Source organism: Somniosus microcephalus, unplaced genomic scaffold (genome assembly GCF_052327205.1).
Source record: "Somniosus microcephalus isolate GS21.2 unplaced genomic scaffold, FLI_Smic_1.0 unresolved_chr2, whole genome shotgun sequence".
Lineage (NCBI taxonomy): Eukaryota > Metazoa > Chordata > Chondrichthyes > Squaliformes > Somniosidae > Somniosus > Somniosus microcephalus.
The window spans coordinates 19,651,382-19,668,892 of NW_028225180.1; the positions used below are offsets into that span (position 1 = coordinate 19,651,382).

Here is a 17,511-nt window from a genome sequence, read left to right on the forward strand (position 1 = left end):
TTGGATATGTTTCTTAAGGCTAAAGGGATCAAGGGATATGGGGAGAAGGCAGGGACAGGGTACTGAATTTGGATGATCAGCCATGATCTCATTGAATGGCGGAGCAGGCTCGAGGGGCCGAATGGCCTACGCCTGCTCCTACTTCCTATGTTTCTATCACAATCATCCAGCCCTCTGGATTACTAGTCCAGTAATTCAACCTCCGCAGTACCGTACCCCAGGCCGGGGATTAAGCCTGGGCCTATCCTTCTCTCTGTGGGGCTGCCCAGATAAGCTCCAGACAAGCCCCTTTTCCCCAGTTGAATGCAAGCTGGCGTCCCAGGTACCTAATAGGTCTGCTGCGGTGGTGCGGCCCATTATTCTGGAGCAATGATCTGTTGCCTGTCCCGCCCCAGGCTCGGCCCCCTGCGTTGTGGGTCAGGATCGGTGCTCAGCCGTGATGCCCCCCGTTGGCGAACATCCGCCGAGCTGGGGTTCGCGCAAGCAGGTCGGGGCCGAGGGAGCGGAAAAGGGCGTCTGACGTAGGAAAACTATTGGGCACTTGGTGTGAGCGTTAAACAAAGCTTTAATCAACTGTTTCACAACATGGAGGTCTAGTCGTGTCCTTCACTAGTTCCTGTTAAAGAATGTCCTGAGCAAGCTGGGCCCATGCCCGAGTATTTATACTCTCCCTGGACAGCGCCACCAGCAGGCCGCCCAGTATTATTTCATAAGTCATTTCCACATGAACGGCAAGATTCATGTCAGCGTCCGTGTGTGTGTGTGAAAGAGAATTGAAGGTTCTCATTGACTGGTTCCTTGGTATCTTTTCAGACCCGGTGCCCGGGGAGGATGGAGTGAACCGAGCTCTCGCCCGTCCCTCCGCCATGCTCGCCCGACTCCCACCCCTGAGGTCCTCCCACCTGGCTCTGTGGGCCAGGAGGTCCTCGGGCATGGGGGGGTACAAGAAGAAGAAGGAGGAGGAGGAGGCGGGGCGAAGGGATCTCCCGTCTCTGGAGGTGGTCCGCGCCTGCCTGTCGGAGGCCAGCGAGAGGAGGTGCCGGGCCCAGCTGGGGGCCGCGAGGGGCTGCAGCCAGGGGAAGGTGGAGGGGCGTCCCGCCGCTGGGGTCCTGGTACCCCTCTGTACCGTGCAGGGGGAACCCTCCCTCCTGCTCAACCTCCGTTCCAGCAAGCTGAAGGGGAGGCACAAGGGGGACGTCAGGTGTGTGTCGCTGGGGGGGGCGGGGGCGGGGGGGGGGAGGGGGGCAAGGGGTCTTGGTTCATACAGTCGCGTACTGCTTGTACCCCTCGGCAAACACACGATGGGGTTCACTGCCTGCAACAAACTTCCCCTTCCCACCCCCCACTGCTAACAGAAGGAGTTTACCTTTTAATTCCCCCCGACCTTCGCTCTCCTGAAGGCACTGACCCCCTCACAGGGAGACATGGGAACTGAGCCTGGGAGTGCTGACAGACAGACTCAAACACACACAGACACTCACACTCACACTCACACTCTCACACTCAGACACACACACTCAGACACACACACAGACAGACACACACACACACACACACAGACACTCGCACTCAGACACACACACAGATACACACACACAGACAGACAGACACAGTCACACACAGACAGACAGACACTCGCACTCAGACACACACTCACACACACACTCACACACAGACACTCACTCAGACACACGCACTCACACACAGACACACATTCACACACTCACACTCAGACACACACACTCAGACACACTCACACACACACACTCGCGCACACACACATACTCACACTCGCACACACTAACTCACACACACTCAGACAGACACACAAACACAGACAATCTAAGGGAACGTGGTAATGTGACTGGGCTAGTAATCCAGAGGCCTGGACGAATGACCCAGAGACGCGAGTTCAAATCCCTCCTCCCGAGGTCCCCACCACCACAGAAGCCAGTCTTCAGCCAATTCGATTCATTCCACGTGATATCAAGAAACAGCTGAGCGCGCTGGATACAGCAAAGGCCATGGCCCCGACAACATCCTATGTATCGTGCTGAAGACTTGTGCTCCAAAACTAGCTGTGCCTCTCGCCAAGCTGTTCCAGTACAGCTACAACACTGACAATGTGGAAAACTGCCCAGGTATGTCCTGTCCACAAAAAGCAGGACAAATCCAACCCAGCCAATTACCGCCCCATCAGTCTACTCTCAATCATCAGCAAAGTGATGGAAGGTGTCATCGACAGTGCTATCAAGCGGTACTTACTCACCAATAACCTGCTCACTGATACTCAGTTTGGGTTCCGCCAGGACCACTCGGCTCCCGACCTCATTACAACCTTGGTCCAAACATGGACAAAGGAGCTGAATTCCAGAGGTGAGGTGAGAGTGACTGCCCTTGACATCAAGGCAGCATTTGACCGAGTGTGGCATCAAGGAGTCCTAGTAAAACTGAAGTCAATGGGAATCAGGGGGAAAACTCTCCACTGGCTGGAGTCATACCTAACACAAAGGAAGATGGTTGTGGTGGTTGGAGGTCAATCATCACAGCCCCAGGACATCGCTGCAGGAGTTCCTCAGGGCAGTGTCCTCGGCCCAACCATCTTCAGCTGCTTCATCAATGACCTTCCCTCCAACATAAGGTCAGAAATGGGGATGTTCGCTGATGACTGCACTGTGTTCAGTGCCATTCACAACTCCTCAGATAATGAAGCAGTCCATGCCCGCATGCAACAAGACCTGGACGACGTTCAGGCTTGGGCTGATAACTGGCAGGTAACATTCGCGCCACACAAGTGCCAGGCAATGACTATCTCCAACAAGCAAGAGTCTAACCACCTCCCCTTGACATATAATGGCATTACCATCGCCGAATCCCCCACCATCAACATCCTGGGGGTCACCATTGACCAGAAACTTAACTGGACCAGCCACATAAATACTGTGGCAACAAGAGCAGGTCAGAGGCTGGGTATTCTGCGGCGAGTGTCTCACCTCCTGACTCCCCAAAGCCTTTCCACCATCTACAAGTCAGGAGTGTGATGGAATACTCTCCACTTGCCTGGATGAGTGCAACTCCGACAACACTCGAGAAGCTCGACACCATCCAGGACAAAGCAGCCCGCTTGATTGGCACCCCATCCACCACCTTAAACATTCACTCCCTCCACCACCGGCGTACCGTGGCTGCAGTGTGGACCATCTACAAGATGCACTGCAGCAACTCGCCAAGGCTTCTTCAGCAGCAACTCCCAAACCCGCGACCTCTTCCACCTAGAAGGACAAGGGCAGCAGGCGCATGGGAACACCACCACCTCCAAGTTCACCTCCAAGTCACACACCATCCTGACTTGGAAATATATCGCCGTTCCTTCATCGTCGCTGGGTCAAAATCCTGGAACTCCCTCCCTAACAGCGCTGTGGGAGTACCTTCACCACACGGACTGCAGCGGTTCAAGAAGGCGGCTCACCACCACCTTCTCAAGGGCAACTAGGGATGGGTAATAAATGCTGGCCTCGCCAACGACGCCCACATCCCATAAAAACGAACTTTAAAAAAATCACACACAAACTCACACACACAGGCAATCACACAAACTCACACACTCATGCATACACACTTGCACACACACTCAGACAGACACACACACACATAAACCCCTGACAAACCCCTCCGCTCGCGAGTCTAGCCGCGCTCCGTCCTGTCCCATCTAACCCGGGGTGGGGAGGGTGGGTGGAAGACCCTCTCCGCTCACGAGTCTAGCCGCGCTCCGTCCTGTCCCGTCTGACCCGGGGTGGGGAGGGTGGGTGGAAGACCCTCTCCGCTCGCGAGTCTAGCCGCGCTCCGTCCTGACCCGGGGTGGGGAGGGTGGGTGGAAGACCCTCTCCGCTCGCGAGTCTAGCCGCGCTCCGTCCTGACCCGGGGTGGGGAGGGTGGTTGGAAGACCCTCTCCGCTCACGAGTCTAGCCGCACTCCGTCCTGTCCCGTCCGACTTTCGTCTCTTTTATTGCCCTCTCCTCTCTCTCGAACAGCTTTCCGGGGGGGAAGCATGACCCCACGGACCCCGATATCATCCACACAGCACTACGGGAGACCCACGAGGAGCTGGGCATCGAGGTGGCACGGGACTGCGTCTGGGGCACCTTCAAACCCCTCTCCGATTGGGTGAGTCCCTCCACCAATCACGGGCCATCGACACCCGTTAAATATCGTAATCTTCCACAGAAATTACAGCACAGAAACAGGCCATTCGGCCCTTCGTGCCCATGCCAACTGTTTGAAAGAGCTATCCAATTAGTCCCATTGTTCACACTGCTCCAGGTGTGGTCTAACCAAAGTAGACGGAGTCCAGAACTGTGCACAGTGCTCCAAGTGTGGTCTAACCAAGGTATATGGAGACCAGAACTGTGCACGGTGCTCCAAGTGTGGTCTAACCAAGGTATATGGAGACCAGAACTGTGCACGGTGCTCCAAGTGTGGTCTAACCAAAGTATACGGAGTCCAGAACTGTGCACAGTGCTCCAAGTGTGGTCTAACCAAGGTATATGGAGACCAGAACTGTGCACAGTGCTCCAAGTGTGGTCTAACCAAGCTATATGGAGACCAGAACTGTGCACAGTGCTCCAAGTGTGGTCTAACCAAGGTATATGGAGACCAGAACTGTGCACAGTGCTCCAAGTGTGGACTAACTAAGGTATATGGAGACCAGAACTGTGCACGGTGCTCCAGGTGTGGACTAACTAAGGTATATGGAGACCAGAACTGTGCACAGTGCTCCAAGTGCGGTCTAACCAAGGTATATGGAGACCAGAACTGTACACAGTGCTCCAAGTGTGGTCTAACCAAGGTATTTGGAGACCAGAACTGTGCACGGTGCTCCAAGTGTGGACTAACTAAGGTATATGGAGACCAGAACTGTGCACAGTGCTCCAAGTGTGGTCTAACCAAGGTATTTGGAGAGCAGAACTGTTCACGGTGCTCCAAGTGTGGACTAACCAAGGTATTTGGAGACCAGAACTGTGCACGGTGCTCCAAGTGTGGTCTAACCAAGGTATACGGAGACCAGAACTGTGCACAGTGCTCCAAGTGTGGTCCAACCAAGGTATACGGAGACCAGAACTGTGCACTGTGCTCCAAGTGTGGTCTAACCAAGGTATACGGAGACCAGAACTATGCACAGTGCTCCAAGTGTGGTCCAACCAAGGTATACGGAGACCAGAACTGTGCACTGTGCTCCAAGTGTGGTCTAACCAAGGTATATGGAGACCAGAACTGTGCACAGTGCTCCAAGTGTGGTCTAACCAAGGTATACGGAGACCAGAACTGTGCACATTGCTCCAAGTGTGGTCTAACCAAGGTATATGGAGACCAGAACTGTGCACAGTGCTTCAAGTGTGGTCTAACCAAGGTATATGGAGACCAGAACTGTGCACAGTGCTCCAAGTGTGGTCTAACCAAGGTATATGGAGACCAGAACTGTGCACAGTGCTCCAAGTGTGGTCTAACCAAGGTATTTGGAGACCAGAACTGTGCACGGTGCTCCAAGTGTGGTCTAACCAAGGTATACGGAGACCAGAACTGTGCACATTGCTCCAAGTGTGGTCTAACCAAGGTATATGGAGACCAGAACTGTGCACAGTGCTCCAAGTGTGGTCTAACCAAGGTACACGGAGACCAGAACTGTGCACAGTGCTCCAAGTGTGGTCTAACCAAGGTATATGGAGACCAGAACTGTGCACAGTGCTCCAAGTGTGGTCTAACCAAGGTATTTGGAGACCAGAACTGTGCACGGTGCTCCAAGTGTGGTCTAACCAAGGTATACGGAGACCAGAACTGTGCACATTGCTCCAAGTGTGGTCTAACCAAGGTATATGGAGACCAGAACTGTGCACAGTGCTCCAAGTGTGGTCTAACCAAGGTCTACGGAGACCAGAACTGTGCACAGTGCTCCAAGTGTGGTCTAACCAAGGTACACGGAGACCAGAACTGTGCACAGTGCTCCAAGTGTGGTCCAACCAAGGTTCGATACAAATTTAACATAATGTCTCTGCTTTTCAATTCCGTGCCTCCGGAAATGAATCCAAGTGCTTTGTTTGCTTTTTTATGGCCTTATTAAACTGCCTCGCTACTTTTAGTGATTGGTGTATCTGTAGCCCCAGCTCCCTCTGCTCCTTGACCCCATTTAGACTCTGAACGTTAAGTTTCCTTCCTCCTATTCCCATCCTGTCACTCCACTAGAGGATGAGGTTAGTAAAGGATGAAATCAGAACAATAGTGAGAAAGGATATTGGCTCAGAAATTCAAGATGCAGAATCAGTCTGGGTGGAGCTAAGAAGCACCAAGGGGCAGAAAACATTGGTGGGAGTTGTCTATAGGCCTCCAAACAGTAGTGGTAATGTAGGGGATGGCATCAAACAGGAAATTAGAGATGCATGTAACAAGGGTACTACAGTAATCATGGGTGTCTTTAATCTACAGATAGACTGGCCAAACCAAATTAGCAATAATACTGTGGAGGAAGAATTCCTGGAGTGTGTACGAGATATTTTTTTAGACCAGTACGTTGAGGAGCCAACTAGGGAACAGGCTATCCTAGATTGGGTATTGTGCAATGGGAAGGGGTTAATTAATAATCTTGTTGTGTGGGGTCCTTTAGGGAAGAGTGACCATAACATGATAGAATTCTTCATTGAGATGGAAAGTGAAGAAGTCCAATCTGAATCTATGGTCCTAAATCTGAACAAAGGAAACTACGATGGTATGAGGAGTGAGTTGCCTATGATAGATTGGGGAGCTTCATTAAAAGGCATGATGGTGGATAGGCAATGGCTAACATTTAAGGAACGAATGCATGAATTGCAACAGTTATACATTCCTTTCTGGCGCAAAAACACAAAAGGAAAAGCGGCCCAACCATGGCTAACAAAAGAAATTAAGGATAGTATTAGATCCAAGAGGAGTCATATAAAGTTGCCAGAAAAAGTAGCAAGCCTGAGGATTGGGAGCAGTTTAGAATTCAGCAAAAAAGGACCAAGAGATTGATTAAGAGGGGAAAAATAGAGTGAGAGTAAACTTGCAAGGAACATAAAAGCGGACTGTAAAAGCTTATACAAGTATGTAAAAAGAAAAAGATTAGTGAAGATAAATGTAGGTCCCTTACAGTCAAACGGGAGAATTTATAATGGGGAACAAGGAAATGGCAGAGCAATTAAACAAATACTTTGGTTCTGTCTTCACGGAAGAGGACACAAATAACTTCCCAGAAATGTGAGGGAACCAAGGGTCTAATGAGAAGGAGGAATTAAAGGAAATTAGTATTAGTAAAAAAATAGTGCTGGAGAAATTAATGGGACTGAAAGCTGATAAATCCCCAGGGCCTGATAATCTGCATCCCAGAGTACTAAAAGAGGTAGCCATGGAAATAGTGGATGCATTGGTTGTCATCTTCCAAAATTCTATAGATTATGGAACAGTTCCTGCAGATTGCAGGGTGGCAAATGTAACCCCACTATTTAAAAAAAGGAGGGAGAGAGAAAACAGGGAACTACAGGCCGGTTAGCCTAACATCAGTGGTAGGGAAAATACTAGAGTCTATTATAAAGGATGTGATAACAGGACACTTAGAAACTATCAACGGGATTAGACAAAGTCAAAAATGAAAACAGAAAGTGCTGGAAATACTCAGCGGGTCAGGCAGCATCTGTGGAGAGAGAAACAGATTTAACGTTTCAGGTCGATGACCCTTCGTCAGAACTGGAAAATGCTGGAGATGGAACAGGTTTTAAGCAAGTGTGGGGGCTGGGAAAGTGGGGAGGGGAGGAAAGAACAAAAGGGAAGGTCTGTGATGGGATGGGAGGCAGGAGAGATTGAGAGAGATTGAGAGATGGTGATGGGACAAGTTAAGAAACAGAAGATGGCTCGAGATGAAGTGTAAATGGCGATGGCAGGATGATCGACAGCTGCCATGTGAGAGAGAAAAAAAAAAAAATAAATGGGGAAAAAAGGGATAGGGGCCGAGGTTATGATCTGAAATTGTTGAACTCGATGTTGAGTCCAGAGGGCTGTAAAGTGCCTGATCAAAAGATGAGGTGCTGTTCCTCGAGCTTACACTGAGCTTCAGTGGAACAGTGTAAGAGGCCGAGGACGGTGAGGTCTGAGTGGGAGTGGAGCGGAGAGTTAAAGTGACAGGCCACCGGAAGCTCGGGGTCCCCCTTACGGACTGAACGGAGGTGTTCCGCAAAGCGGTCACCCAGTCTGTGTTTGGTCTCCCCAATGCAGAGGAGACCGCATCGTGAGCAGCGAATACAGTATACTAGATTGCAAGAAGTACAAGTAAATCGCTGTTTCACCTGGAAGGAGTGTTTAGGGCCCTGGACAGTGGGAAGGGGGGAGGTATAGGGGCAGGTGTTGCATCTCCTACGCTTGCACGGGAAGGTGCCAGGCGAAGGGGAAGGGGTGTTGGGGATGATAGTGGAGTGGACTAGGGTGTCGCGGAGGGAGCGGGCCCTTCGGAATGCTGAAAGGGGAGGCGAGGGGAAGATGTATTTGGTGGTGGGATCACGTTGGAGGTGGTGGAGGATGATCCATTGAATGTGGAGGCTGGCGGGGTGAAAGGTGAGGACTAGAAGAACCCTATCGTGGTTCCGGGAGGGAGGGGAAGGGGTGAGAGCAGAAGCGCGGGAGATAGAACGGACACGGTCAAGGGCAGCGTCAACCACAGTAGAGGGGAATCCTCGGTTGAGGAAAAAGGAAGACATGTCGGAAGCACTAGTATGGAAGGTGGCATCGTCGGAGCAGATGCGGCAGAGACAGAGAAACTGGGAGAATGGAATAGAGACCTTACAGGAGGCGGGGTTGGAAGAAGTGTAGCCCAGGTAGCTGTGGGAGTCAGTGGGCTTGTAGTGAATATTGGTCGATAACCTATCCCCAGAGATGGAGACAGACAAGCCGAGGAAGGGAAGGGAAGAGTCGGAGATGGACCATGTGAAGGTGAGGGAAGGGTGGAAATTGGAAGCAAACTGAATTAAATTTTCTAGTTCAGGGCGAGAGCAGGAAACAGCACCGATACAGTCATCAATGTACCGGAAAAAGAGGTGAGGGAGGGGACCTGAGTAGGACTGGAACAAAGAATGTTCCACATATCCCACAAAAAGGCAGGCATAGCTAGGACCCATGCGGGTACCCATAGCAAAGACATAGTCAACATGGATGTATGAAAGGGAAATCGTGTTTGACAAACCTACTGGAGTTTTTTGAGGATGTAACTGGTAGAATAGATAAGGGAGAACCAGTGGATGTGGTGTATTTGGATTTTCAGAAGGCCTTTGATAAAGTCCCACATAAGAGGTTCGTGTGCAAAATTAAAGCACATGGGATTGGGGGTAATATACTGGCATGGATTGAAAATTGGTTAACAGACAGGAAACAGAGAGTAGGAATAAATGGGTCTTTTTCAGGGTGACAGGCGGTGACTAGTGGGGTACCGCAGGGATCAGTGCTTGGGACCCAGCTATTCACAATATATATCAATGATTTGGATGAGGGAACCAAATGTAATATTTCCAAGTTTGCTGACGACACGAAACTAGGTGGGATAGTGAGTTGTGAGGAGGATGCAAAGAGGCTTCAAGACGATTTAGACAAGTTGAGTGAGTGGACAAATACATGGCAGATGCCGTATAACGTGGATAAATGTGAAGTTATCCACTTCGGTAGGAAGGCAGAGTATTATTTAAATGGTGATAGATTTGGAAATGTTGATGTACAAAGGGACCTGGGTGTCCTTGTACACCAGTCACTGAACCCTAACCCTAACCAATGAAAGCAAAACATGCAGGTGCAGCAAGCAGTTAGGAAGGCAAATGGTATGTTGGCCTTCGTTGCAAGAGGATTTGAGTACAGGAGCAAGGATGTCTTACTACAGTTATACAGGGCCTTGGTGAGACCACACCTGGAGTACTGTGTGCAGTTTTGGTCTCCTTACCTAAGAAAGGATATACTTGCCATAGAGGGAGTGCAGCGAAGGTTCACCAGACTGATTCCTGGGATGGCAGGGCTGTCGTATGAGGAGAGATTGGGTCGACTGGGCCTGCATTCACTAGAGTTTAGAAAAATGAGAGGGGATCTCATGGAAACGTATAAAATTCTGACCGGGCTGGACAGACTAGATGCAGGGAGGATGTTTCCCCTGGCTGGGGGGTCTAGAACGAGGGGTCACAGTCTCAGGATACGGGGTAGGACATTTAGGACTGAGATGAGGAGAAATCTCTTCACTCAGAGGGAGGTGAACCTGTGGAATTCTCTACCACAGAAGGCTGTGGAGGCCAAGTCACTGAATATATTTAAGAAGGAGATAGATTTCTAGACACAAAAGGCATCAAGGGGTATGGGGAGAGAGCGGGAATATGGTATTGAGATAGAGGATCAGCCAGGATCATATTGAATGGCGGAGCAGGCTCGAAGGGCCGAATGGCCGACTCCTGCTCCTATTTTTCTATGTTTCTAGAGAGTACAGGCAGAAAGTTCAAATCCCACTGTGCACAGTGTTGGGAATTTGAATTCAGTTTTATTAAAAAGACTTCAAAATAAAAAGCTCGAATCAGTGAAGGTGAAGCTATTGGTTTGTCATTAATAACCCAGCTGGTAGATAGCGAGAGAGTCGCTGGTCCCGCAGGTGCCTCACCACGTCTCCTTCTCCTCCTCCTCCGCAGTCTGGTATGTCGGTGGTACCTGTGCTGGCAAACCTGGGAACTCTGGACCCCTGTGCGATCAGGGCCAACTCCACTGAGGTAAGCTGGGGTGGGGAGGGGAAAAGACTGTCAGGGTAATGTAGAGGGAGCTCTACACTGTATCTAACCCGTGCTGTACCTGCCCTGGGAGCACTCGATGCTGACACTGGGTATAAAGTGGGGACACACTGTCAGAGTAATGTAGAGGGAGCTCTACACTGTATCTAACCCGTGCTGTACCTGCCCTGGGAGCACTCGATGCTGACACTGGGTATAAAGTGGGGGACACACTGTCAGAGTAATGTCGAGGGAGCTATACACTGTATCTAACCCGTGCTGTACCTGCCCTGGGAGCACTCGATGCTGACACTGGGTATAAAGTGGGGGACACACTGTCAGGGTAATGTAGAGGGAGCTCTACACTGTATCTAACCCGTGCTGTACCTGCCCTGGGAGCGCTCGATGCTGACACTGGGTATAAAGTGGGGGACACACTGTCAGGGTAATGTAGAGGGAGCTCTACACTGTATCTAACCCGTGCTGTACCTGCCCTGGGAGCGCTCGATGCTGACACTGGGTATAAAGTGGGGACACACTGTCAGGGTAATGTAGAGGGAGCTCTACACTGTATCTAACCCGTGCTGTACCTGCCCCGGGAGCGCTCGATGCTGACACTGGGTATAAAGTGGGGACACACTGTCAGGGTAATGTACAGGGAGCTCTACACTGTATCTAACCCGTGCTGTACCTGCCCTGGGAGCGCTCGATGCTGACACTGGGTATAAAATGGGGGACACACTGTCAGGGTAATGTAGAGGGAGCTCTACACTGTATCTAACCCGTGCTGTACCTGCCCTGGGAGCGCTCGATGCTGACACTGGGTATAAAGTGGGGGACACACTGTCAGGGTAATGTAGAGGGAGCTCTACACTGTATCTAACCCGTGCTGTCCCTGCCCTGGGAGCGCTCGATGCTGACACTGGGTATAAAGTGGGGGACACACTGTCAGGGTAATGTAGAGGGAGCTCTACACTGTATCTAACCCGTGCTGTACCTGCCCTGGGAGCGCTCGATGCTGACACTGGGTATAAAGTGGGGGACACACTGTCAGGGTAATGTAGAGGGAGCTCTACACTGTATCAGACCTGTGCTGTACCTGCCCTGGGAGCACTCGATGCTGACACTGGGTATAAAGTGGGGGACACACTGTCAGGGTAATGTAGAGGGAGCTCTACACTGTATCTAACCTGTGCTGTACCTGCCCCGGGAGCGCTCGATGCTGACACTGGGTATAAAGTGGGGACACACTGTCAGGGTAATGTAGGGGGAGCTCTACACTGTATCTAACCCGTGCTGTACCTGCCCTGGGAGCGCTCGATGCTGACACTGGGTATAAAGTGGGGACACACTGTCAGTGTAATGTAGAGGGAGCTCTACACTGTATCTAACCCGTGCTGTACCTGCCCTGGGAGCGCTCGATGCTGACACTGGGTATAAAGTGGGGGACACACTGTCAGGGTAATGTAGAGGGAGCTCTACACTGTATCTAACCCGTGCTGTACCTGCCCTGGGAGCGCTCGATGCTGACACTGGATATAAAGTGGGGACACACTGTCAGGGTAATGTAGAGGGAGCTCTACACTGTATCTAACCCGTGCTGTACCTGCCCTGGGAGTGCTCGATGCTGACACTGGGTATAAAGTGGGGACACACTGTCAGGGTAATGTAGAGGGAGCTCTACACTGTATCTAACCCGTGCTGTACCTGCCCCGGGAGCGCTCGATGCTGACACTGGGTATAAAGTGGGGGACACACTGTCAGGGTAATGTAAAGGGAGCTCTACACTGTATCTAACCCGTGCTGTACCTGCCCCGGGAGCGCTCGATGCTGACACTGGGTATAAAGTGGGGGACACACTGTCAGGGTAATGTAAAGGGAGCTCTACACTGTATCTAACCCGTGCTGCACCTGCCCCGGGAATACTCGATGCTGACACTGGGTATAAAGTGGGGGACACACTGTCAGGGTAATGTAGAGGGAGCTCTACACTGTATCTAACCCGTGCTGTACCTGCCCCGGGAGCGCTCGATGCTGACACTGGGTATAAAGTGGGGACACACTGTCAGGGTAATGTAGAGGGAGCTCTACACTGTATCTAACCCGTGCTGTACCTGCCCCGGGAGCGCTCGATGCTGACACTGGGTATAAAGTGGGGGACACACTGTCAGGGTAATGTAGAGGGAGCTCTACACTGTATCTAACCCATGCTGTACCTGCCCTGGGAGCGCTCGATGCTGACACTGGGTATAAAGTGGGGAGACACACTGTCAGGGTAATGTAGAGGGAGCTCTACACTGTATCTAACCCGTGCTGTACCTGCCCCGGGAGCGCTCGATGCTGACACTGGGTATAAAGTGGGGGGACACACTGTCAGGGTAATGTAGAGGGAGCTCTACACTGTATCTAACCCGTGCTGTACCTGCCCCGGGAGCGCTCGATGCTGACACTGGGTATAAAGTGGGGACACATTGTCAGGGTAATGTAGAGGGAGCTCTACACTGTATCTAACCCGTGCTGTACCTGCCCTGGGAGCGCTCGATGCTGACACTGGGTATAAAGTGGGGACACACTGTCAGGGTAATGTAGAGGGAGCTCTACACTGTATCTAACCCGTGCTGTACCTGCCCTGGGAGTGCTCGATGCTGACACTGGGTATAAAGTGGGGACACACTGTCAGGGTAATGTAGAGGGAGCTCTACACTGTATCTAACCCGTGCTGTACCTGCCCTGGGAGCGCTCGATGCTGACACTGGGTATAAAGTGGGGACACACTGTCAGGGTAATGTAGAGGGAGCTCTACACTGTATCTAACCCGTGCTGTACCTGCCCTGGGAGCGCTCAATGCTGACACTGGGTATAAAGTGGGGGCACATTGTCAGGGTAATGTAGAGGGAGCTCTACACTGTATCTAACCCGTGCTGTACCTGCCCCGGGAGCACTCGATGCTGACACGGTATAAAGTGGGGGACACACTGTCAGGGTAATGTACAGGGAGCTCTACACTGTATCTAATCCATGCTGTACCTGCCCCGGGTGTGTTTGATGCTGACACTGGGTGTATAGTGGTGGGGTGGGGGGGAGACACACATAGCCGGGGTTAATGATAAATCCTCTCCGTTCACTCGCTCCATTCAGGTCGAAGATGTCTTTGCGATCTCCATCCGACACGTGTGCTCCGAGAGGAACCGGGGCTACACGCGATTCCGGTACCGAGGAGTTTACGCTTACACCCTGCCCGTTTTCCTCAACTCAAAGTACAAAGTGTGGGGACTGACTGCCATGATGATCGACACTCTGCTCTCCCTCCTGCTCCCCGGGGCGTGTCGCAGCCTCCTTCGAGGAGTCCGCCCCAAGATCAGCCGGTGACTGGAGGGGGCTCGAAGTGCACAAGATAAAGGACAGCCCAGGGGAAATGTTAATGGTGTCTCTCAGTCCCGCTCTCTCAGGGAGATATCTGTACACTGGCTGGTGCCTCTCAGTCCCTCTCTCTCAGGAAGATATCTGTACACTGACTGGTGTCTCTCAGTCCCCTCTCTCTCAGGGAGATATCTGTACACTGACTGGTGTCTCTCAGTCCCCTCTCCCTCAGGAAGATATCTGTACACTGACTGGTGTCTCTCAGTCCCTCTCTCTCAGGGAGATATCTGTGCACTGACTGGTGTCTCTCAGTCCCCTCTCTCTCAGGAAGATATCTGTACACTGGCTGGTGCCTCTCAGTCCCTCTCTCTCAGGAAGATATCTGTACACTGACTGGTGTCTCTCAGTCCCCTCTCCCTCAGGAAGATATCTGTACACTGACTGGTGTCTCTCAGTCCCCTCTCTCTCAGGGAGATATCTGTACACTGACTGGTGTCTCTCAGTCCCTCTCTCTCAGGGAGATATCTGTACACTGAATGGTGTCTCTCAGCCCCTCTCAGGGAGATATCTGTACACTGACTGGTGTCTCTCAGTCCCTCTCTCTCAGGGAGATATCTGTACACTGACTGGTGTCTCTCAGTCCCTCTCTCTCAGGGAGATATCTGTACACTGAATGGTGTCTCTCAGTCCCTCTCTCTCAGGGAGATATCTGTACACTGACTGGGCTAACATTCAGGGTATTTGATTTATCTTGGGGGTGTTGGGGGCTGGGTGATGTGTGGTGTGTTCATTAACTGAATAAAGATTTGTTGATGTGGTCAGTGTGATTTGTGATTCTTTGTGTGAAAAATCTGGATTCAATCACACTTTACAGAGGGAGGCAGTGACCATGGCCCATCCTCTCCATAGCCAACATGTAGCTCAGAGTCTCTCCCTCTGTCTCCCTCTCTCGCTCTCTGTCATCGCTCTGTCTCTCTCTCTGTCTCCCTCTCTCGCTCTCTGTCATTGCTCTGTCTCTCTCTCTGTCTCTCTCTGTCTCTGTCTGTCTCTCTGCCTCTCCCTCTGTCTCTCTCTCTCTCTGTCTCTGTCTCTCTCTCTCTCTCTCTCTCTCTGCCTCTCCCTCTGTGTGTCTCTCTCTCTGTCTCTCTCTCTGTCTCTCTCTCTCTCTCTCTCTCTGTCTCTCTCTCTCTGCCTCTCCCTCTCTGTCTCTCTCTCTCTGTCTCAGCCTCTCTTTGTCTCTCTGTCTCTGTCTTTCTCTCTCGCTCTCTCTCTCTCTCTGTCTCTCTCTCTGTCTCTCTCTCTGCCTCTCCCTCTCTGTCTCTCCTTCTCTGTCTCTCTCTGTCTCAGCCTCTCTCTGTCTCTGAGTCTCTGTCTGTCTGTCTCTCTCTCTCTCGCTCTGTCTCTCGCTCTTGCTCTCTGCCTCTCTCTGTCCCTGCCTGTTTCTCTCTCTCTGCCACTTGCTCTCAGTCTCTCTCTCTCTCTGTCTCTGCCTCTCTCTCTGTGTCTGTTTCTCTCTCTCTGTCACTTGCTCTCTCTCTGTCTTTGCCTCTCTGTCTCTGCCCCTCTGTCTCTGTCTCTGCCCCTCTCTGTCTCTTGCTCTCTGTCTATCTCTCGCTCTCTATCTCTCGATCTTGCTCTCTGCCTCTCTCGCTGTCTCTGCCTCTCTCTGTCTCTTGTTCTCTGTCTCTCTCTGTCCCTCTCGCTCTGTCTGTCTCTGTCACTTGCTCTCATTCTTTCTCTGTCTCTGGCTCTCTCTGCCTCTGCCCCTCTCTGTCTCTATCTCTTGCTCTCTGCCTCTCTCTCTGTCCCTGCCTGTTTCTCTCTCTCTGTCTCTGCTGCTGTCTGTCTCTCACTCTCTCTCACTTGCTCTTTGTCTTTGCCTCTCTGTATCTCTCTCTCTCTCTCTCCCCCTCTCTCTCTCTCTCTCTCAATTCAATTCAATTCAATTCAAATCACTTTATTGGCATGATACGGTACATCTTATGTTGCCAAAGCATCGAAAAACATTTATGGTTGAACACATAAACGCAGATCTATCCATACAGTGTATAAACAGATATATCCCTGAGTGTATAAATATACATTTGTATAGTTTGTATATACTCTTCTTATATTTAGTGGTTGTCCCTCTGTTTATGGCAAGCTGTAACATAGTGTGCCGCTAAGGTTACACAGTTTCTCTGTTCCCCTAGTAGGTATGGGAGTTTTTGGTCGTCATTCAAATTTCTGAATTCAGGGCATATTTGTGAGAATTTTTGGTAGAAATTCTCCCTGATGCCCTGATATTTTCCTGTCTGTTTCTCTCTGGCTCTTGCTCTGTCTCTTGCTCTTGGTCTCTCTCACTTGCTGTCTGTCTCTCTCTGCCTCTCTCTCTCTCTCTGTCTCTCTCTCTCAACTGTCTCTCTCTGTCTGTCTGTCTCTCTCTCTGTCTATCTGTCTCTATCTCTCTATCTCTCTGTCTCGCTGTCTCTCTATCTCTCTCTGTCTCTCTATCTCTGTCTGTCTCTCTGTCTCTGTCTCTCTCTCTGTCTGTCTGTCTCTCTATCTCTCTCTCTGTCTCTAAATTCAATTCAATTCAATTCAAATTGCTTTATTGGCATGACAAGTTACATCTTATGTTGCCAAAGCATCAAAAAACATTCATGGTTGAACACCAAAAATACAGATCTATCCATACAGTGTATAAACAGATATATCCCTGAGTGTATAAATATACATTCATATAATTTGTATATTGTGGGGGACTACGGTCTCCCGCATAAAGAAATAGGCAACACAGCGAGCTACAAGAAATAGGTCTTTACTCCAACTCTCACAATACAGTACTGAATTCGTGAAGCCCGCGAACCTGTGATGACTCACGGATTGGTCACCTGCTGGAACCTGATTGGTTTTCCTTCTATCAGCAGCAGGCAAGTCTGAACATGCCTTATTCCTCTCAGCTTGCAACTGTCTTGCGGGGGGAGGGGAATACAGCAGTTAAAAGGGGATTATACAGGTTTATCTACATACACACAGTGTTTCCCCAATCATACGCCCCCCCAGAATCCTCGTTAACTGTAAAAGTCAGTCTCTGCGGCGGTTTGACCAAGCGGCCGTAGCGGCTGTAGTAGCCATCTGGCGTGTGAGGAGGGCTGTCTGGGAGGTCGGCCAGTTGGTTCGTCGGCTGGTCTGGCGGTGGGCTGGCTGGACGGGCTGCCGGCGAAGGTGGAGCGGCGGCCGGGAAGTAAGGTTCTGGCGTGTCTTGGTCCTCTTGTGGGGCCGCCGCTAACGCGGGAGGTCTGCCCCGCCGTGGGGGAGGAGCCGGCCGAAACGGGAAGCTGAGGTCCAGGTGCGCCGGTTTGAGGCGGTCTACTGAAATAAGGTC

General features: G+C 51.1%; 2 protein-coding genes across 2 annotated transcripts in view; both read left to right on the plus strand.

Annotated features, from left to right (window-relative positions):
- LOC147092229 (lysine-specific demethylase 2A-like) overlaps positions 1–17,511 on the plus strand; it is a 520,639-nt gene that overhangs the window by 454,322 nt on the left and 48,806 nt on the right. The gene's annotated exons all lie outside the window — the stretch shown is intronic.
- Positions 792–14,962, plus strand: nudt8 (nudix hydrolase 8). Its single transcript, XM_085975896.1, has 4 exons — positions 792–1,201; positions 4,032–4,164; positions 10,710–10,787; positions 13,923–14,962. Exons 1-4 carry the CDS (start codon positions 867–869, stop codon positions 14,151–14,153), a joined length of 777 nt encoding a protein of 258 aa, XP_085832022.1. The 5' UTR covers positions 792–866; the 3' UTR covers positions 14,154–14,962.